Source organism: Manis javanica, chromosome 10, assembly GCF_040802235.1.
Source record: "Manis javanica isolate MJ-LG chromosome 10, MJ_LKY, whole genome shotgun sequence".
NCBI classification, from domain to species: domain Eukaryota; kingdom Metazoa; phylum Chordata; class Mammalia; order Pholidota; family Manidae; genus Manis; species Manis javanica.
In genome coordinates, this window is record NC_133165.1 from 115,188,114 (window position 1) to 115,211,163 (window position 23,050).

Sequence of the window (23,050 nt, forward strand, 5' to 3'; positions counted from 1 at the left end):
AAGAGCCAGGTCAGGGCCCAGGCAGCAGGTCTCCTGGGAGGAGCAGCACACCTCCATGCCAGGGGATTCTCCGCCTGCCCAGCTCTACCCCCTGCCCAGGTGCTCTGGCACCAGCTCCCTTATGCCCCCTCCCCACCCTGCTCCTGCCTGTCCAGCTCCCCCTGAGCCCTCAGGGCCCGTCCCATCCCACTGAGGCATCAGGAACAGTCCTGGAGTGGCCCATCTGTGGGGTCTGGTAGACTGCAAGTGTGACTTCTCTGCTTCCCTGGGGCCCTGTCACTACAACAAAGCACCGTTAGTCCCCAGGACTTCGGGTGAGGCCGGAATGACCTGGCACCGTGACCCAGTCTCAGGGCCCCCCAGGGAGGCAGTGCTCGCCCACTGACCTGGAAAGGAGCGGAGGTGGGGAGGACGTGGCCCAGCTCACAAGAACACATCAAGGCCAGTGCTGGGGTCTCCCAGCTTGGCCAGGGCCTCACCCAGCAGGCGCTCTACGACTGGGTCCCGGCAACCAGGGACAGGGACTATCATCTCCTTTGCCCAAGGCCCCAGCCCCAGCTCCCTGCCTGGGGCCACTGTGCTGTCAGCAACCATTTGAGTCATCCAGCAAACACATGGAGGTCCTGCTGTGCAGGTGCCCAGCTGGCTGCACTCAGCTGGCACGGGGCTGGCTGGAACTCCCACCTTGTCTCCAACAGCCGCCCCTGTCCTCCCAGTCCAGGCTCTGCATGGACCACTGAACGGGATTTTGAATGTCCAAATCTGACTCTGTCAATCCCTTGCCTAAAACCTCCCACTGGCTCGCCGCTGCGCTCAGGACGTGCCTCGGCTCCCCGGCTGATGGCTGACAGCGGGCTGAGAGCGCGGGGAGAGCGGTGGGAAGGTGCGGCTTGGATGGGAGACCGCAGACCCTGAGCAGGGCAGACCCAGGGCCTGCGCGGCCTCCAGGGAGACAGGCCTGGTGAGGGGAAGCACGCAGGTCATGGGGGAGCAGGGGAGCCCTGAGGGACACCCCAGCTGGAGGCGCCAGAGCATGGTGAGCTGGCCAGTGGTGGCCCTGAGGAGTGACACCAGTGGCCAGAAGTCACCAAGGGCTGGAGAGCTGGCTGTGCCCTTGGCACCACCACATGCAACAGGTAGACAGCTCCACTGGGGGGTCTGAGCCCTAAAGCCAAGCCTCACATTCTGAACCCTGAGACTTCTCACTGGGGCTCCTCAAGGCAGGGACTGGTGTCTGGTCACAGCTCCATCCCACCCCAACATATGGCACCCACTCTGAATGTGAATGAATGAATGAATGAATGAATGAATGAATGAACCAAGAGATGAAGGGCATGGTGGGCTGGGGTCACCTCCACTGTTGTCCTCCCGGAAGAACTCCTCACTGTCATTGGCAGAGTGGGACTTCTTCATCTCGGTGATCCTGTTCCGGGGCACCTTCCTTTTGAGGGACGGGGAGAAGAAGGTAGGCCGGTTGTTCCGCTCTGGAGTTGGGGGGGTGCTGAAGGAGGTCACCTGAGAACAAAGAACTGAAGTTACCAGAGCAGTGCGCCAACCGCCAGGGGTCCCAAGGCCCACACTCCTCCTGCCCTAAAGCTAAACCCGACACAGAGCCCTGGGGAAAACACTTGGCCTGGACAGCAAAGTCAGGCTGTGGCCATTGACCCCGCCTGCCTGGGGCTAAGTGGCACTGGGAAATGGTTTCAGCTGAGAGACAGGCAGAGTGGCCTGCCCACCAGCTCTGCCCAGGAAAAAACAGGCTGTCCTCTTGCAGGCAGGCCTCAAACACTGGCTAGGGGATCGTTCAGGTACAAAGTAAGACAGGCTGCTGACGTTGCTCTAGCACCTGCCATGGCACACAAATCCACAGGAACTTCCTGACCAGCCCACAAGAGGGGAACTGGTACCGTCCCATCTGACAAGTGAGGAGACAAGGGTGGGACAGTGACCCCTACTTGCCCAAGGTTGCCCAGCAGGAAGGTGGCAAAACTGGGAATGCACCCCAGGTCTTCTGCCTCCTAATGCCACGCTCTTCACACTAACTTCCCCTCTTGGTTAGACTGTCCCATTGCACCCATCCCAGCACAGAAGTGCAATGGCTGACTAGTCTATGCTTCTGTCTTCTAATCATGCTGCTTCATCAGCAAAAATTCTCCACACCCACTTGGGGATGGGTGGGCACAGTACTATACAGACAGACAGACAGACACATGACGCTGGCCCCTGCCCGCAAGGGGCTCACAGTCTGCTCAAAGAGTGACAGCCACAGACTGCATGTTGGTTGCTGAGACAGAAAAAGGGAACCACAGTATTCAGGGGAGCACAGAGCAAAAGGGATCAACAGCCTGGGAAGTCAGGAAAGGCTTCCTGGAGGAGACGCCGCTTGAGCTGGGTCTTGAAGGACGAGTAGGAGTTCGCCAGGTGAAGAAGGGGGGGAAGGGCGTTCCAGGCAGAGGGAACGTGGCCCATCTCCTCCCTCCTCCCCATGCAAACAAGAATCTGAGGAACAAGGTGATCTGGGACTGAGACTTCGGGAGCCCCATCAGTCTCCTCGTCACGGCTCCGACATCCACCAAAGTCCGGCGGCCGCTGGGCTCCAGACGGTCCTCCCACAAGCCAGTGAAGGTTTTTAAAAGATAAAAAACAAACACCAGAAACCACAATACACACAGAGTCTGCATTTGTCATAGCTGGTTACAAATGACCCCTCTGGGAAAGGGGGACAAGCGACAGTGAGCACAGAGGTGGCAGGGTCTGAGCAGTCCCCAGGAGGTCAGGCCCTGCCACTGACAGCTGCGTGACCTGCCAAGTCCTTTCCCTTGACCCTGGGCCTCCCCACTGCTCTGAGCCATGCACCACCTCCTTCACCCACCACGGCCACCCTGTGAGGGAGAGGTCATCACTCCCACTTGACAGGTGGGACATTGAGGCTTGGGCAGGTCTAGTAACATGTCATCATTCAGCAAACAAGTGGTTAGAACTGCCACTTTTTCAGATTTGTCCAACCCAGGGCACAGGCCACATCTTCACAAGCACTTTCAACACACGTTTTGTCAGCGCTCCCAGGGCAATGTTGGACCAGGAAGAAAAATTAGGCTCTTTATCCCAGAAATGAGCTTAGAAATATATAAACCTCTATTTTAAAGATAAGAAAGGTCCCAGCTTGGAACTGTCACCCATGTTCAGAGAAATAATCATTTTTTTAATCTGCTTATAAAATACATTAATTGTAGAAGATACAAAACAAGAAGAGGATATAAAGAAGAGAAAGAAAACTGCCATCTAACTACCTGGAGAGACACATGGCTAACATATTATTACTGAATTAAGAGCAGAGCAAATACACTCTCGTCACTCGGCACATGGGGCAATGACTCTGAGAATGTAAACAGCGCATTACTGTCCAAGCAGGTCAGCACCAAACAGTAACTACAGCAGCTGTGACTTGGGGAGCACGCCAGGGCCACACCCGAGCCAGGTGCTTGATGTGCAGTGGCTCATCAGGGCCTCCCCATACCGCAGGAAGCAGGTGTCCTCCCCACCTCCCCACCTCCCCACCAAGCACCCCTCCACCACTCTGTTTGAGAAAACAGAGACTCAAAGAGAAGAGACTTGTCCCAAGGTCACACAGGCAGCAATGCCCGGAGGTCTCTGCACAAACCATCTCCTAGAGACGGGCAGGCCAAGGCTGCCTCCCTGCCCTGGTGCGCTAACCCACGGGCCCTCTTCCAGGGTCTGCAGCTCTGAGCAGCACCCTCGTTAAAACCCAAGCAGGGAAAAGCTGCCAGTGGGCAGGAGACTTAATCTTGCCTGGGCCCCGGGCCCCACTGAAGGCTCTAGGAATAAAGGTACCACTGGCCTCAGCTTCCCACCCCAGGGGAAGGACGATACCTAGTGAAGAGCAGGACTCAAGGCTTGGTGACGTCACGTGAGGGCCGCATGACCAGGGCAAGCCTGGGTGCCAGGTCTGCAGTCAGGATGTCTATGCCTACTCACGGGGCTGCTGCTGGACCACCAGCAGGTCACAGACACTCTCTGAACAGCGGGCCAGGCAAAGAGAAGAGCTGGGCAGCTCTGGGCCTTGGGTAGGAAGGCAGGCTAGACCATCACCACCCGCATGTCACTCACCAGGGAGGCCAGTCACAGTCATGTGTCCATGGTCAGCCATCAGGTCCACTGAGGCAGGCACTAGGACCACCTGTGTTCCCAGTCCGTCCCTGCCCACTGCCCTGGCTCAGCCTAGCTGTGGTAGCAGCTCAGGGAAGCAGAAAGAGCTCTGGCCTAGACCCTAACTTGCTGTGTGACCTCAGGCAAGTTACTTGCCCTCTCTGGACCTTGGCTTCCTTGCTAGAGAGGTGGGGATGATGATACCTACCTCCCCGGAAGATAAGAGACAGGGAGAGGGGAGGCCCTGCCCCAAGCTGCAAAGCCCTTACCCGCTCATGCATGGGTGAAGCTGGGCTGGAATCCTCTTCAGTCCCGCAGGGGGACGTGTCACCTGTGGACACACGGCTGACTGCCATCTCAGCATGGCCCTTTCCTTGTGGCCCCTTCATGCGCACAAACTCCATGTTGTTGTACTTGTAGAAGCCAAATGACATCTTCTGTGCCATACGGGCAGCTACACTCACCTGCGGACAGGTGAGAGATGGCTTGAGTCAACTGGTAAGGGTGGTCTCCCCTGGGAGCATGAGCAGCCAGGAAGACCATCCTCAAAGATCAGTCCCCAGGGGCTGCCCACCTACCTCCAGGGACACCAAGCACCCCTCCACCCTGACCCGGCCACGCCTGGGAGGCAGGGTAGTGCTGGACTGCTGGGGTCCCTGGCTGACATTCTTCACATGCCCAATGACCACCCCCCAGCCCCGCCACAGCAGGCCCAGCACCAGGCTGGGAATGGGAAGAGCCCCTGCCCTGTGGGACCCAAGGCCACCTTCCTCACTTCTCTCCTCTCCTCTCTGAGTCCACGAGGCCAGCACGAGGATGGCCTGAGGGCTGAGACATGCCAGGAAGAATGCACCATAAAGTGGGTCCTGCATGGCCTAAGGGGACCCTGGGCACTACGGGGGCCTGAGGATTGGCAGTCCCAGCTCAGAGCAGTGACAAGAGGCAGGCCAGGGGGCGTCCCCTAGGCCCTAGTCGCCACTGCACTCACTCGGTTGTCATACACCTTCTTAAGCGCTTCATAGCGGATGGAGCCCTGAAAGATGACCCCCTGGAACGTGTTGGTCTTGTCACTGGCCACCAGCTCCACACAGACCATCTCTCCTTCTCCCACTGTCATGTCGCTGAAGACCTGGGGCGGGGCACAAGGAAGAGATGAGGACATCAACTACCAGCCGCCCACCAGCCCACCCCAGAGCCGCGTGGCTACCAGGCCACCACCCTCTCACTGGCCCAGGCTTCATTCCGAGGTGAGAACACTGACACACAGATGCGAAGACATCTGCCCCAGGCACCAGCTCTCCCACCACCCTGCTGAAACCAGCACAGGAAGAGGAGCTGCCTGAGCGCTGGTGGGGCACTGTCTGGGGGGAGCAACAGTGACTCTTGAGCCTGGGAGAGGACACACCCGCACGGCCACCGGGAGGACGATGTCCCTCATCACACGCACGCGGCTAAGGTGCTGACCGATGGACAAAGGCTGCCTGGCCCCCTTTCTAGGATCTCCTTTACACTAACTGCAGGCATCCAGCCCCGCCAGCCCACCCCTGCCCTGAGCTCTGGGGCCTGCGTACAGGGAGAGGCTCAGGGGTGCTCACGGGTGACTGCCCACCTGCCCACCCAGGAGAATGGCCTGCAGGGGGCTTGACTTCCTGCTGCCTGCCCGCGTCACTGGGGCCATCTGATCTTCAGCCCTGATGGGTTAGCAGGACAGACGCCATGATGCTCATTTCACAGATGAGCAAAAGGAGGCTCAGAGCAGGTGAGCTCACCAGCCCCAAGGCCAACATCAGGAAGCCCAGGAGCCTCACCTACGGGAATATGACCCACCCTCTCCCAGCCATGCTGAAGGGGGCGAGGCCAGGAGGGAGGCTCCACATCCCCAAAGGGGAAGCAGGAACCTACTGGCACCAGCGCTCACCTCCTCGAAGCTGTCAATCATGAAGAAGATGTCAGGGTAGCTGATCTTGGACTCCTCCCCCTTGCTGTCCATGGGGTGTTTGCTGGGGGATGCGAACACTTGCTGAAAGCAAGGAGATTGAGGGCTGGGTGAGGCTGCCCTGCGCCAGGCCCAGGGCCACTCAGTGAGGGCAGCGTGTCCAAGGCACAGGTCGCCATGGTCACACTGTGCGGGGCCAGGCCAGAGCCAGACGGAGCCGTTTGGGATGACCGGTTAGCCCTTGGCTGCTGAATGGATTTCTGGAGTCAGAGCCTCCCCTCGGGACAGGGAAGTGAGGAAGAGGCTGTTTCCCCAGGATGAACACTGGACAGCCAGAGGGCTGCCATTTCTGGGCTGAGCTGGCAGTCCAGGCCCTTCGGGGCTCCTGGCCCCACGGCGTACCTGGGATTTCTTCCTGTGGATGTGGATGTCCCCCCCATCAGTGCGCGTGCACACAGCGCAGGTCACCATGTAGTCCAGCTGGAGGAGGGAAGCATGGTGTGTGTGTGGGGGAGTCGCTGTCCCTCAGGGCCGCCAACAGCCCCCCTCCAGGAGCCCTGCCTCCCACCACAGCCCTGTACCTTCTGCAGGATGAGATTCAGGCAGACACTCTCCTCCCAGTCAATGTCAGGGTCCCCGAGGCCCGGCAGCTTCTTGGAGTCCCGCCGGTACACCTCCACCTCCACCGCCGCAGATTCGGGCTCAGCTGGCTGCGAGGCACAGGACAGAGGTGAGTCCCGGCCCGCTGCCACCCCTGGCGCTCTGCTGGCTGCTGGACCACCGCACCTTGCAGGAGTTAACACGGACACGGACTCCAGCCTTGACCCTCAATCTCTAGCTGTAGAATCCAGACTTAATTAAGAAGCAAGCATCCAAGGGTGTCCCTTGCACCCTGCAGCAGGGTGTAGGGGTCCCAGCATCCTGTCACACCCACACTGCTGCTCTCACCCGACCTGTGGGAGGCGGGCCCATGCCCCACCCCACCCCGCACTGCTGGCCTAGCGCAGGAAGCCCAGCAGGTTGCTATGGCGACCAGTACCAGCTCGGATGAGATGAGGGATCGGGAGGGGGGTTGTGGGTTGGAGAGGGGGTGGGAAGCAGCTGGCTTGCCGCAGAGGATGTGCAGTGCGCAGGCACCACAGCAGGGCTCACACTGCGCCTGTCCAGGACCTTCCTTTCTGTTCTTTTGAGAAGTGGGGGCAGAGAGGCTGCCCGGGAACAGCTGTCTCCCCACCTGCCCCTCCCACCCCACAACACCCCTTAGGCCCAAGAAGTCTCCCTATATCACTGCTTCCCACCCACCACCCACCCTCCAGACACAACAGCCAGACACCACCCAGTCCACTATGGCAGGTGCTCTGACATATGTGTGCCTGGAACCCCTTTCCCCTGCACGTGCTGGTCTCTCCACTCGGGATATCTCCACTCGGGATATCCTCTGTCCTACAACACTGGGCCAGATGCCACCTCCTCTTTGTGGGCTTCCAGGTGCCCTCAGCTCTCCCCACTGTGTCACTGCTTATGCTGCTGTCTGTCCCGGGGGTTCCCTGAGGACAGGCCAGGTGGGAGTCATTTCTGTTCTCCCAGTGCAGGGGAGGGCACCTACACAGAGCTTATGAGGGTGTTTCAGGGGAACATTCTAGCACAGCTGGACTGCCCCATGCTCCCCTCACTGACCTCAACACCCCCAACCTTCAGAAACGTCTGCACATGGCCCCATGCCCCTGCTATAAATTCCTCAGTCCTGGGTCCAGGACCTTCTTCCTGGCAGTGAAGGAGCCATTATCCATGAGCTCCTTTCTTCTCCCGACCTGGCCTCTCTGGGAACATGCAGACCTCACCTCTCCCTCTACCACCTGCTCTCTTGGAGAATTCAGGGCTGAGAAAGGCTAGGAAAACCCTCCCTGACCAGAACGGGGGGCCTCTCCTGGCACTGAAATTCAAGGGCCAGCCGAGAGTGCCTCAGATGCACCCGTCCTCATTAGAGCCTCTGGTCACAACAGTTCTTCTGGGGAAAGAACAAGATTCCACAAAACACCACTGTCTGCAATCTGACAGGCCAGAACGGGAGAGGCCGGGTCCCCAGCCCTGCGCCTCCTGGCTGCCTGCCCTTGGGCAGAGAGCCCCCCAGCTAGTCCTTGCTGGTGAACTGTAGCGGGAGGGGCGTCTTCACCGCAGAGCAGGGCTGGGGCTAGAGGAGCACATACCTGTACTGAGGGTCACTGGCAGTGAGGTCCCTAGGTTCACCAGCTGCCGGGGGACTACTGTGGTCACATCACCCCGAACCTCTCAGGGTGCGTGAGGGAGGGCTTAACCTTAGCAAGCTTCCTCCCCAGGCCCCCTTTCCAGGAAGGGCTAAGCCCCAGAAAGGAGCTGACTTGACAAAGTCACACAGCAAGTTGGGGAGACAAAGCTGTTCTCCCAGCTGCACCCCAGACATGGTGAGCATGGTGAAAGGGACTGCGAAGCCCCAGGCCAGGCGCCCGCAGGTGCTCAGCTCACGGACCTCTCCACCACTACCTGCCCTCCAAATGCCACCAATAACGGGAGCCTTCTCTTCCCCCCTCCCAGAGGGCAGCCCCTGTCCAGACTGAGAGCGGCCAGTCCCTGCCCACCACGACAACCACTGCGCCAAGGCCTCCACAGCCTCCGGTCACAGATCTAATGGCCCATCCCCCTTCTCGTGCTGCCAAACTGGTTCCTCAGAGATGTGGAAGGAGGCTTCCGGCTGGGGAGTATGGGGGTCAACCTATCCCCACACAATTTTCTGGGCACCCTATTCTGCACTCGGGCCGGGCCTGCTCTTTAAACGGGCCATGCCCACTGCTCCAGTCCCCTTCCCCTGGCCAGTCACCGAGGGTCTCCTGTTGGTCCCCCCACCATCAGGCCAGCTCAGAGCCCTGTCCTAGTCCTCTCTGACTGTCACACCTCCAGTTCTCCCTCCACTCCCCACGTACCCTTCAGGACCCAGGTACCATCTTGGTGCCAATGGCCTTGAATCTCTGCCTCCATCCCCGAGCTCTCTGCTGGGTTTCAGACAGGAGACCCACTGTCTGGAAGACGCCATCATCTGGTGACAATGCATCCGACACCTAATGCCACACATCCTGTGTCCCCTCCTATGATGGCACCATTTTATCCGGGGCCCAAGCCAGAGCCCTGGCTGTCAGGACAAATCTTCCCTCTGCCTCCCACTGGATCCCCTGAAGCCCTGCTGGTCCAGCCCGCCTCTGTGGCACCATCCGACTCCTCTGAAGCAGCTCCCTCCCCCGGCTCACACCCCCACCCCCAGCAGCCTCCCCTGCTTCAGCTGGGGCCTCTCCAGTCCCTTCTCCACCCACTGCTGGCACACTGGCCACACCCCCTTCCTCGCTGTACAGAGTTCGGTGGTTTCCCAGGGCTCTGGGGATAAAACCCAAACTCCTGTGTGTGTGATCTTCAGCCTCCTCAGGACCCGGCGCCTGCCTACCCCCCGTGCTCCTCACCTGTCTACACCCAAGCTGTACAGAGGCGCCAGCAACCACCTGAGTGCGTGGGGATTTTACACTGTCAGGCCTACCATTTGTAGAGGGGGCCTTGTCCCCTCTGCTGGGAGCACCTATTCCCCTTCCCTCACCCAAGTGGTCTCTGCTGACCACCCTCACCTGCTCTGGTCACTGCACTCAACCACACTGTACTGTCCCTGTGATGCACTTCTGGGTCCTGTGCCCGCTGGCCCCAGTGACAACACAGAGGCACACAGCCAGTTGCTGCAGACACCAGATGACTGCCAGAGGGCCCAGGCCAAGTCCTGGGTCTTCCTGCAGGTCACGCAGCCCAGCCAGACCACCTCCGTGGTTGCCAGTGTGCAAGTCACTGTGTCTCCTTTGCAGCAGGCACCAAGCCTGCCCATTTGCAGAAAATCTATCCCACGTGTGTCAGGCTCAAAGACCAGACATCCAGCAGGGGAAGGGCTCCACGCACTCCACGTGCAAGCCACAACTAACAGGCCACAGCCCCGGGGCTGGAGGCCAGGTGCAGGGCACTGAGAGCCTGGCGGGCTGCCTGTTCCAGACCTGCCTCCTGCTTCCAATGCCCTCCCATTTTTTGTGTTTAAAGGAAAACAAGGCATTTCCACGTTTGGTATACAGATTGCTTAACATTTTACAAACTAGTAAAGCTTCTCAAAAACAGAAGGAAACATGCAAGGTTTGTTTTATTAACTCCTTCACACACTTAAAGTTGGTGGCTTAAACACCTTAGGGGAGTCATGTCACCTCTGAGCCCTTGGTGTCCCCATCTGCCCTATCTGGTTTTCTCAGGGGGACACAGAGAGACCAAGAGGCAACAAGCTTAGCACTGTGTGACACAGGGTACAGCTCTGGAAGCAGGAGGTGTCACCACCACTGCCAAGCAGGTCACTTGCACATGGCCAGGGAGGACCCTGCATGCTGGGCCCACATCTCTGTCCCACCTCTTTTCTACTAATTAGGAGACACTGCTCAAATCACCTGACTCTGCGCCTGTTTCCTCAGATACCACAGTGATTATGAGCACAGCCTTTAGGGGTCATGGTGGAGACTGATGATAGCCTGCGTACATGCCCAGCATAGCCGGCCGTCAGCTGGCATGTGTGACCATGTCCACAAAGTTCCTGGCACCTAGGTGCTCAAGGAACATGGTTTGTCCCTTTTGACATGCATGAGGACTGCAGGGAAGCCCACCATGCATGCCAAGAGCAGGCCCTGCAGGGGTGCTCAGCTGGGGCTGGGGGGCCGCTCACCTTCCGCCCGTCAGAGCTGCTCTCACTGCCCGCACGTGCCAGCTTCCGGCGCACGTAGAACAGCATGTCATCCTGCCGCAGTGCCCATTTCTCCATGAAGTAGGTGGAGAACATCCAAGTCCAGAAGACGATGCGGTCATCTTTGAAGCACCCTGTAGAGCGAGGCCAGAGAGGAGTGAGATGGGACCGGTCAGCCTGGCCCTTGCCCTGTGACCATGGCCAAGCCTTACAACCCCAGCCCCATCTGCATTTCTGGTCAAAAATCTGCAGAGGCTTTACAGAGGCCTCTTCTCCTTCACTGGCCCCCTTGGGGCACCCAGCGAGGCCCAATTCCTCCACCCAGTGGTGGCCTGAGCGCTGGCTCCCAGCCCCACAGCTGAGCCGACTCCACTGGTGGATGAATCAGCAGCTTCAGTGGGAAAGGAAGGACCTAATGAGGGGTGCGTCACTGGCAAGCTGTCAGGGAGGGAGCAGGAAGGGCTATGAAGGGGAGATCCGCCAGGTAGGCACCACCCTCAGCCAGCATCACCACCCCAGGCTGCGGCAATTCCCAAGGAGAACCCGACTTAAAGGGACAGCCGCCCCTTTGCCAACCGGTGTCAGCCGTAGGCAGGAAGCAGGGAAGCCACGCACTCCACCTCACCTGCACGGTGGAGCCTTACAGCACAGCAGACCTATTTTCACAGGGCTCTTCTTTTTATTACAAATGGTATTTCTTTATAATAAATCTTTATGACAATCTTGCTCACACGTGGAGAAAAAGCCCTCAGGCTCGAGTAGAAAAGACCCGGGTTTCCACTCCAGCTCTGCTCTTGCTATGTGACAGTGGGCAAGCAGCTTGGCCTCTCTGATCCCCAGGATTGGCTGAGACTAAAGGCATGAAGAGCCCCTGCCTGACACAGACCAGGATCAACAAAGGTAGGTTCCCTCCCCTTCTAAACAGATCTGACAAAATCTCAAGATACACCACAGAGCTATTTCTTACAAACTCAAAATATTAAGTTGTTGCTGGTTTCTTTCTCCTCCACTGTGTCCTAGTCTTCGTACTTCTGTGCTGGAAGGCCCTGACCTAATGCGCACCCACCCTAAGAGACGGAGACCATGATGGCCAGCTAGTGCTCGGACCCTCCCTACCCTCAAGGGCAGTTCAGCAGCCCACCCAGGACTGCCAAGTCCCTTGGCTCACAGCCATGGCCCCCACCTCCTGGGATCAGCCATCAGGCTCTGGAAGGCTGAGTCCCATGCAGAACCCCAGGCTGTGTTTATTTCAGCCACACCACTACCAGAGACAGGGCCTCCAAACCAGCCCTGCCCTCTGCCCTCTGGGGGCTGCTGCGGGTAGGCTGGGGCCTGCCCACTCCCATGTTCCCAGAGGAAGGAAAACAGAAGGGGGTCTTATCAGTCAGGCATCAGGAGCCTGCATGTCAGCCTCAGGGAGCAAAAGCCAGGAGCCTGTGGGACTGATAGTTGCCAACCCAGGCTCACAGGCACCAGGTGAACCCAAACACCTGTCTGCCTCCTTCTGCGCCATCACTTGCAAATTCCTGATACACTCTTACAAGAGGCAATGCCCAACCACTGCAGAGCCCCTGCTAATCAAGCAAGGTGCTGTGTTAGTACTGGATAAAATCCAAACTCTCATGTAACTGTTTCACTTTTAGCTTCCTGAGCTCAGAGCCCAGCAGAAGGCCTTTTAGACTAAACACGCAAATGCTGCCCAGCCCTCTGCTTCACGGCCCTGCAGGGAACACAGAAGCAGCTCTGGACACGACAATCAGGGGGTCAGGCTGGAACTCCCACCACCTGCCAAAGGGAGGCAGAAGTTCACTGTCAGCGTCACCGCTCTGGATGAAGCACTGTCCTTCTCAGGTGGCCTCTCTGCACCTTGCTAATAGAAGTAACCTGGTGGTGACACCCTGGGTGCCCAGACAATCCCGGTGATGATGACAAGAGCGATTTGTTAGGCAGCTGCCCCATGTGAAGCTCTGTGTAGATTGTCTCAGGAAACTCCCTGGCTCTCTGTTACCACCGCCCCGTTTTACAGAGGGAGAAACTGCCTCTCAGGAGGTGAATGAACATGCCCAAGTTCACAGAGCTGCAAACTGAGAAAGCCCTCAGTTCTGTCAGACCCCCACATTCAGGCTACTGAATATGTGAGGCATGAGAGAGGAAGGAACCACGTCATCAGTATGCCCGGCTCAGCAGGCAGCTGGAGTACACTCGCCCAGAGGGGCTCCTTCCTAGGAGCGGAGTGCTGGGAGGTGGCACAAAGCATGCGCCAATTTGTTCTCTCTTGCTCCATGTGCCCAGTTAGGACCTGGCCCAGCGGGATCCACACCAGGGGTCTCATTTCCCTGCTTTACAATGATAAAAAGCACTTTCTTCACACTCATCCACACTGGTTGATGAGAAATGTCTGCAGGCCCTCAGAGCCTGAACCAGGGCCCTGCAGTATTTACTCCTGATGCAGACGCTCAGGTTGCACAGCCCAGAGGTCACCCTTCCAGCAGACCCCCTACCCTTTAGGGGCCACACCTACCACCACCTCAGGGGGACGTCCAGGCCAGCGCTGTTCCCACCACACATATGCTTCCAGCTGAGACTCTCAGCAGCCACACAGTCACCAGCAAGTCCTCCGGGGGCCAGTTCCCTTCTCCCCACCTCACTGGCACCTGACCCAACCTAGTGCCGCCCCCGCTGATACACCAGCCACACCAGTGGCAGCTTCCGCTCCCACCCAGACCCCGAACCTCCCGACCCCCCACAGCTACAGGATCTTCAGGATCTTTATTCAAAGATCTTTCCTGTCCCCTTAGAACCTTCCCATCAGTGCAAGGTTCTGACAGAGCACTGCATAGCAGCCCCTCTGCCCTCTCCGGCCATGCTGGCCCCTGCCCCAGGCTGCGAGCACTTGCCCCTCTCGGGCGCTCTCACACCTGCCCCCGCCAGCCTCTGGTTCGCTGCCTAGGGCCTCTGCACAGGTGGCTCCTTACTGTCACTCCACCTTCAGTTTGAAGGTCCCCTCCTCAGAAAGCCTCTCCTGACCCCAAGCCAAGGTGCTCCTGGGGCTCTCCCCATCACATCACCTTGCTTTCTGCCATCATGACTCATGACCCTCATCACCTCCTTTCAGGTGGCTGCCGTCTGTCTCCCACCATAGGCAAGTGTCCCAGGAGTAGGAACTTTGTCTTGATCACCATCAGATCTTAGCACCCAGATAGCGCCAGGCACACAGCAGGCACTCAATAAATGGGCAGCTGAATAAATCCGTTATCCCAACTTAAAAGGAAACAGGCTCAGTGAGGTGGCGATTTGCCCAGGTGCCCCCAGCAGGGAAGTGGCCCAGCAAGGACCATCGCCCTGAGCCTGGGCGCACCCACACACAGCACGGGACATAGATTTGCCACCTTCTTTCAGCCACGAGACCCCCGACTTAAGAAAGGTCTTCCAAAGAAGCCCCAAACACCACACAACAAAGGGCTGAAGCCCCACCTTCCCTGCTCTCCAGAGCTCCCAGTAACGACTCCGCAGCAGAAACCACCCCAGAGATGCAAGGGGAAGGTGGGCGTGGGGAGGTGCAGCAGGGCGAGAAAAGGAGAGGGCGTCCAGACAGGACCCTACCCAGCCTTCCGGAGCACCTGCTGCCACTGGGCACCTGGCATGTGTGGGTCAGGAGACCCAGGACCAGCCAGCTCTGAAAGGAACAAGGGGCTTACAAATTCACCACAGGCTGTGGAAGTTCACACAGATATTATAATTACTACCATTTTAGCACCAATATGACAAAGCCAGCAGGAAGAAACTCCTACTCTGTCAAGAAAGCCCCGACACACCTCACTCTAACAGGAGGCAAAAGCCCTTTCTTGAGATGGGGAGAGGTCTTCAGGATCAAGAACTGCCAGAACAACTCCAGGAGGGGGCCGTGGGTGCCGCATGGAGACGCGGATAGGACAGATGGCATAGATCATCTCCACACCCAGGACACTCCAAGTTTAACAGCAAGAAGAGAAATCACGAAGGCTAAGAGCTGCCCTGGACATTAAAGACTCTCCTCATGTTCAAGAGAAGCATGGCTGAAATCAGAGGAACAAGGAGAGGGAAATCCACAATAAATGACTGGCATCCATAATATACAAAGAGCACAGCAAGTTATGAAAGAAAATCCATAAGACCCCAACAGATGAAGGAGTAAAATACTGAACAGAAAATACCAAAAAGCAAACATAACTGGTTAATAAAAATACATGAAAATACTAATTTCACTAGTTATCAAAAATTCACATTTAAAGAACAAGCTATCATTTTTAAGAGGGCAAATGTGGTATTTTAAAAATACTAGTTAGGAAAACTGATAAATTCTTATAAAGTTAAATATATATTTTCCATTGATTCACCCACTCCTTGGTACATACCCAAGAGAAATGAAACACATGTCCACATGAACACTGGTATGCAAATATCCACAGCAGCTTTATTCATAAGAGCTCCAGTCAGAAACCAGGAGAATGGACACATGGGACGTGATATAGCCAGTCAAAGAACTATTAACAGCAAGAGAAACCAACTACTCATCCGGACAGTACTATGGATAAATCTCAAAATTATCATGCTGAGCAAAAGAGGTCAGGCATAAAAGGCTACATACCGTATGATCACACTAACATGATACTTCAGAAAAGGCAAAACTATAGTGACAACAAGCAAATGGGTGGATGCCCCAAATATTCTGTTTCTTAATGGTGGTGGTGGTTTCACAGGCACGTACAGCCATCAAAACTCATCAAACTGTTCACTTTACATGGATGCGGTTTATTTTACATAAATTGTATTCCAATGAAGTTGACAAAGTAGATACTTGGAAATGTGTGTAATATAATGTTTGGTGAAAGAGCAGAATGTTCAGCTGTAGACACATTGACTCCAACTACATAAATCACATAGAAACACTAGAAACAAATATACAAGAATGATGAGCTGCTGAACTATAGGGAATTTTGTCCTTTTTTTTTACCTTCAGTATTTTTTAAAATATTTTTTTATTCATATTTTGTCATTTTTATCACTTTAAATATTTTTTTTTGAGAGGGCATCTCTCATATTTATTGATCAAATGGTTGTTAACAACAATAAAATTCAGTATAGGGGGGTCAATGCTCAATGTACAATCATTAATCCATCTCAAGCCTAATTCTCGTCAGTCTCCAATCTTCTGAAGCATAACGAACAAGTTCTTACATGGTGAACGAATTCTTACATAGTGAATAAATTCTTACATGGTGAACAGTACAAGGGCAGTCATCACGGAAACTTTCGGTTTTGATCACGCATTATGACCTATAAACAATCAGGTCAAATATGAATATTCATTTGATTTTTGTACTTGATTTATATGTTGATCCCACATTTCTCCCTTTATTATTATTATTATTTTTATTTTTAATAAAATGCTGAAGTGGTAGGTAGATGCAAGATAAAGGTAGAAAACATAGTTTAGTGCTGTAAGAGGGCAAATGTAGATGATCAGATGATCAGGTGTGTGCCTATGGACTAAGTATTACTCCAGGCTAGACAAGGGCAGCAAAACATCCACGGATGCAGAAGATTTCTCTCAAAGCAGGGGGGGTGAGGTTCTGAGCCTCACCTCTGTTGATCCCCAATTTCTCACCTGATGGCCCCCCTGCGACTGTGCCTGTCTTAGGTTGTTCCTCCCTTGAGGAATCTTACCCGTCTCTGGCTAACCAGTCATCTTCCAGGGCCATACAGGGAAATGTAAAGTTGGTAAGTGAGAGAGAAGCCATATTGTTTGAAAAGGTTAGCTTTTTACTTCTTTGCAGATTTATGCCCTGTGGCTTCTATGCCCAGCACTTGTCTCGAGGTATCTTTACCACCTGGAGGAATTATGATACTCGGTAAATTTGATATGAGGCACGAATTCTATTTAAGGGTTGTAATTAGGAAGGAAGAAGAAAAACTACAGATGTAGCATATGGAAGGAAACATGGGAGGATTGATTATTTCTTTGACATATCTTCTTGTAGAGTACCTTAAGTATGTATAGGTTTTAAACTACTAACTAATTTGCACACACATATTAACATAATAGGAATACGGTGACATCAACAAAGCAAATCTGTAATTACCATCCATCTCCAGTGAAGCCAAGAAAACCATTTAGGCACCCTAGGCATTTGTGAAAATTTATCTATGATATGATGGATATTGTCCAACTGTACTTGAACAGTCTGAGAAAAATCAGACAAATTAAAGCAGCCCATTTCTGGGATCTGTTCACATCCCATATGTTCTTTTAACCGTAGATAGTCTATAGTCATGAGATTTTGGAGTGCCACAACTTGCACCCCTCCCAACTCCTGGTTGAGTTCCAACAGTTCAGATCCGGTCAAATTCGTTGTCTCACTGTATGCACATGCCGGCCTAGACATCTCCCTCCTCATTCCTATGGCAAGTCCAGGAGACGGTGGGCTGGATGCAGCCACAACCGCAGCATCGCCCGGATCCCTGTGGAGGCTTTTTGATGATCATCCCCCGGCACGAGTCCTCCAGAGAGTGCTGATGCCGGAAGCTCCTCCTCATATCGTATCTTAGTTCATTTTCTGGGTATCCAAGCTAGGCCTTGATCTTCTGCATAGAAGCAAACAGACCCTTTGCCCACACTTTGACATGCCCTCTATACCACTGTGCAGAACTCATTGGAGGTCACCACACAGGAACTGCTTTTTTTTTTTTTATTAAGAGAAAGGAATATTATCAGAAAAGAATACCTCCATAGCTGATCATCTGACACCCTTTAAGTGATCAACATTAAGGATATTTAAAGCATGCGTTGATCTTTGATTTACCAATAGTTTTACCCTATCAAGGAGTAATCCCCCTTTTCTTTCTTTCTTTCTTTTTTTTTTTTAATTTTTAAGCTACACTTACATGAAGAATACTATGTTTACTATGCTCTCCCCTATATCAGGTCACCCCTAACAACCACATTACGGTTACTGTCCATCAGCTTAGCAAAATGTTGTAGAGTCACTACTTGTCCTCTCTGTGTTGTGCAGCCCACCCTCCCCTTTCTCCCTCCCCCCCATGCATGCTAATCTTAATACCCCCCTTCTTCTTCCCCACCCCTTATCCCTCCCTGCCCACCCATCCTCCCCAGTTCCTTTCCCTTTGGTACCTGTTAGTCCATTTTTGGGTTCTGTAATTCCGCTGCTGTTTTGTTCCTTCAGTTTTTCCTTTGTTCCTATACTCCTCAGATGAGTGAAATCATTTGGTATTTCTCTTGCTCCGCTTGGCTTATTTTACTGAGCATAATACTCTCCAGCTCCATCCATGTTGCTGCAAATGGTTGGATTTTTCCACTTCTTATGGCTGAGTAGTATTCCATTGTGTATATGTACCACATTTTCTTTATCCATTCATCTACCGATGGACATTTAGGTTGCTTCCAATTCTTGGCTATTGTAAATAGTGCTGTGATAAACATAGGGGTGCATCTGTCTTTCTCAAACTTGATTGCTGCGTTCTTAGGGTAAATTCCTAGGAGTGGAATTCCTGGGTCAAACGGTAGGTCTGTTTTGAGCATTTTGATGAACCTCCATACTGCTTTCCACAATGGTTGAACTAATTTACATTCCCACCAGCAGTGTAGGAGGGTTCCCCTTTCTCCACAGCCTCACCAACATTTGTTGTTGTTTGTCTTTTGGATGGCAGCTATCCTTACTGGTGTGAGGTGATACCTCATTGTAGTTTTAATTTGCATTTCTCTGATAATTAGCGATGTGGAGCATCTTTTCATGTGTCTCTTGGCCATCTGTATTTCTTTTTTAGAGAACTGTCTGTTCAGTTCCTCTGCCCATTTTTTAATTGGGTTATTTGTTTTTTGTTTGTTGAGGCGTGTGAGCTCTTTATATATTCTGGACGTCAAGCCTTTATCGGATCTGTCATTTTCAAATATATTCTCCCATACTGTAGGGTTCCTTTTTGTTCTATTGATGGTGTCTTTCACTGTACAGAAGCTTTTCAGCTTAATATAGTCCCACTTGCTCATTTTTGCTGTTGTTTTCCTTGCCCGGGGAGATATGTTCAAGAAGAGGTCACTCATGTTTATGTCTAAGAGGTTTTTGCCTATGTTTTTTTCCAAGAGTTTAATGGTTTCATGACTTACATTCAGGTCTTTGATCCATTTTGAGTTTACCTTTGTATATGGGGTTAGACAATGGTCCAGTTTCATTCTCCTACATGTAGCTGTCCAGTTTTGCCAGCACCATCTGTTGAAGAGACTGTCTTTTTGCCATTGTATGTCCATGGCTCCTTTATCAAATATTAATTGACCATATATATTTGGGTTAATGTCTGGAGTCTCTAATCTGTTCCACTGGTCTGTGGCTCTGTTCTTGTGCCAGTACCAAATTGTCTTGATTACTATGGCTTTGTAGTAGAGCTTGAAGTTGGGGAGTGAGATCCCCCCTACTTTATTCTTCTTTTTCAGGATTGCTTTGGCTATTCGGGGTCTTTGGTGTTTCCATACGAATTTTTGAATTATTTGTTCCAATTCATTGAAGAATGTTGCTGGTAATTTGAGAGGGATTGCATCAAATCTGTATATTGCTTTGGGCAGGATGGCCATTTTGACGATATTAATTCTTCCTATCCATGAGCATGGGATGAGTTTCCATTTATTAGTGTCCCCTTTAATTTCTCTTAAGAGTGACTTGTAGTTTTCAGAGTGTAAGTCTTTCACTTCTTTGGTTAGGTTTATTCCTAGGTATTTTATTCTTTTTGATGCAATGGTGAATGGAATTGTTTTCCTGATTTCTCTTTCTATTGATTCATTGTTAGTGTATAGGAAAGCTACAGATTTCTGTGTGTTAATTTTGTATCCTGCAACTTTGCTGTATTCCGATATCAGTTCTAGTAGTTTTGGAGTGGAGTCTTTAGGGTTTTTTATGTACAGTATCATATCATCTGCAAATAGTGACAGTTTAACTTCTTCTTTACCAATCTGGATTCCTTGTATTTCTTTGTTTTGTCTGATTGCCGTGGCTAGGACCTCCAGTACTATGTTGAATAACAGTGGGGAGAGTGGGCATCCCTGTCTTGTTCCCGATCTCAGAGGAAATGCTTTCAGCTTCTCGCTGTTCAGTATAATGCTGGCTATGGGTTTATCATATATGGCCTTTATTATGTTGAGGTACTTGCCCTCTATTCCCATTTTGCTGAGAGTTTTTATCATGAATGGATGTTGAATTTTGTCAAATGCTTTTTCAGCATCTATGGAGATGATCATGTGGTTTTTGTCTTTCTTTTTGTTGATGTGGTGGATGATGTTGATGGATTTTCTAATGTTGTACCATTCTTGCATCCTTGGGATGAACCCCACTTGGTCATGGTGTATGATCCTTTTGATATACTGTTGAATTCTATTTGCTAATATTTTATTGAGTATTTTTGCATCTACATTCATCAGGGATATTGGTCTGTAATTTTCTTTTTTGGTGGGGTCTTTGCCTGGTTTTGGTATTAGGGTGATGTTGGCTTCATAAAATGAGTTTGGGAGTATTCCCTCTTCTTCTATTTTTTGGAACACTTTAAAGAGAATGGGTATTATGTCTTCTCTGTGTGTCTGATAAAATTCCGAGGTAAATCCGTCCGGCCCCGGGGTTTTGTTCTTGGGTAGTTTTTTGATTACCATTTCAATTTCTTTGCTCGTAATTGGTTTGTTTAACTTTTGTGTTTCTTCCTTGGTCAGTCTTGGGAGGTTGTATTTTTCTAGGAAGTTGTCCATTTCTTCTAGGTTTTCCAGCTTGTTGGCATATAGGTTTTCATAGTAGTCTTTAATAATTCTTTGTATTTCTGTGGAGTCTGTCATGATTTTTCCATTCTCATTTCTGATTATGTTGATTTATGTTGATTCTCTTTTTCTCTTAATAAGTTGGGCTAGAGGCTTATCTATTTTGTTTATTTTCTCGAAGAAGCAGCTCTTGGTTTCGTTTATTTTTGCTATTGTTTTATTCTTCTCAATTTTGTTTATTTCTTCTCTGATCTTTATTATATCCCTCCTTCTGCTGACTTTAGGCCTCATTTGTTCTTCTTTTTCCAGTTTTGATAATTGTGATGTTAGACTATTCATTTGGGATTGTTCTTCCTTCTTCAAGTGTGCCTGGATTGCTATATACTTTCCTCTTAAGACTGCTTTCGCTGCGTCCCACAGAAGTTGGGGCTTAGTGTTGTTGTTGTCATTTGTTTCTATATATTCCTTGATCTCTATTTTGATTTGTTCATTGATCCATTGATTATTTAGTAGCATGTTGTTAAGCCTCCATGTGTTTGTGAGCCTTTTTGTTTTCTTTGTAGAATTTATTTCTATTTTTATACCTTTGTGGTCTGAAAAATTGGTTGGTAGAATTTCAATATTTTGGAATTTACTGAGGCTCTTTTTGTGAGCTAGTATGTGGTCTATTCTGGAGAATGTTCCATGTGCACTTGAGAAGAATGTATATCCTGTTGCTTTTGGATGTAGAGTTCTATAGATGTCTATTAGGTCCATCTGTTCTAGGGTGTTGTTCAGTGCCTGTGTGTCCTTACTTATTTTCTGCCCAGTGGATCTATCCTTTAGGGTGAGTGGTGTGTTGAATTCTCCTAAAATGAATGCATTGCAGTCTATTTCCCTCTTTAGTTCTGTTAGTATTTGCTTCACATATGCTGGTGCTCCTGTATTGGGTGCATATATATTTAGAATGGTTATATCCTCTTGTTGGACTGAGCCCTTTATCATTATGTAGTATCCTTCTTTATCTCTTGTTACTTTCTTTGTTTTGAAGTCTATTTTGTCTGATATTTTTAATAGTAAGATCATACAACTTTTTCTGGGAATGTACAATTTTGATGGATGTCATAAGAGAGTGAAGGGGATGATGGAGAAGGGAGTCCTCTCTGTAGGAGGAGGGAAAGAGAGGAAGACAGACAGAGACTCATACTCCAAGTCCAAATGCTGGGAAGGTCAAGGTTGAGTTAGATTTCTGACTCTTGCAGGCACAGTGCAATGGTAGTGTTTGTAGTCAAACATACCTGAGTTAAGGTCCTGACTGCTCCTCCCTAGCCAGATGCCCAATTCACTCAACCTGTCTGAATCCCAGGGACTCCATCTGTCACATGGGTCTAACCTGCCACCCTCTTGGAATCAGTAACGAGGACTGGGGGAGAGGCTGATAGGAAAGTCCTTTGTAAGCAACTAAAGAAAAGCTGACCAACAAAAAATTCCAAAGACCTAAGTAAGTATTGAAGGTTTTATTAACTCTGGGAGTCTCAAAATGGCCACCCTTGAAAACTTAAATTTTCTTTCCATAATAACATGTTAACTAAAACCAAGTTAAAAGCTAAGTACATACCATCACACTGTTCTCCTTTGCTGTCCCAATTTCTTCTCAAAGACAGAAGATAAGCAAGAACACTTGCCCTTCTCCTTATTGACCTTTGTGCCAAGATGTGTATCAACCTCAACCTTTTGTTTTTTTAAGCACTGCATGTTTCATATAAATGGAAAGTACCCCTTAGAAAATTTTTCTTGCCTCTCTGAGGATATAAAAATTTTTGTATGACCTGAGCTCTTTGAAACATTCTCCTATCCATGGGAGTCAATGTTTCCAGGGGCTTGTAAGCCCTCAGCCAGGCTCAAATAAAAGTCTCTATTTCAAGGTTGCTTTAATTAATTGTTTGACAGCTGTGGGTTCATGGGGGCTGTCTACAATGCTGCTTTGCATGTTGATGCTGGTAAGTGTGGCCAGCTCAGATGAGGTCACTGGATCCCAGACCTTTCAGTGTCCCTGGACCACGTGGTGCAGTCACTCCATTAATAAACACACGAGAGGTAACTGGACCTTTGTGAAGCCTGGAGATCAGTGCTGCCTCTTTCTCCCTGTATCTTTTCCCAAAGTCTGCCCAGCAAGAATCCCCTGGGTCATAAGTCCTGGGAGCTGCACCCCAGCAGAGAGTTCCCTGGACTCCAGAACTCTCTCAGTCCCTGTCCGCTTGCCATCTGAAGGCAGTGAATAGACTTATGGGAGAAATGCATCCATCTCATAGCCACCCACTCGGGCAGCACCACGGACAGCTCCATGCCTGCAAGCCCACTTTCTCTGCTGGGGTAGGGTCTCAAGGCAGCAGCGTTACAT

The 23,050-nt window shown here is 51.5% G+C and overlaps 1 protein-coding gene across 2 annotated transcripts in view; it reads right to left on the bottom strand.

Annotated features, from left to right (window-relative positions):
- Window positions 1-23,050, bottom strand: part of KIAA0930 (KIAA0930 ortholog) — a 43,694-nt gene that overhangs the window by 7,372 nt on the left and 13,272 nt on the right. For both annotated transcript variants that reach the window (XM_037006790.2, XM_037006791.2), the window contains exons 2-8: window positions 10,866-11,017; window positions 6,685-6,813; window positions 6,506-6,583; window positions 6,086-6,187; window positions 5,156-5,296; window positions 4,437-4,631; window positions 1,353-1,515 (exon numbers count right to left, since the gene is read on the bottom strand). In XM_037006790.2, coding sequence (XP_036862685.2) covers window positions 1,353-1,515; window positions 4,437-4,631; window positions 5,156-5,296; window positions 6,086-6,187; window positions 6,506-6,583; window positions 6,685-6,813; window positions 10,866-11,017 — 960 coding nt within the window. The remainder of the gene's footprint in view (window positions 1-1,352; window positions 1,516-4,436; window positions 4,632-5,155; window positions 5,297-6,085; window positions 6,188-6,505; window positions 6,584-6,684; window positions 6,814-10,865; window positions 11,018-23,050) is intronic.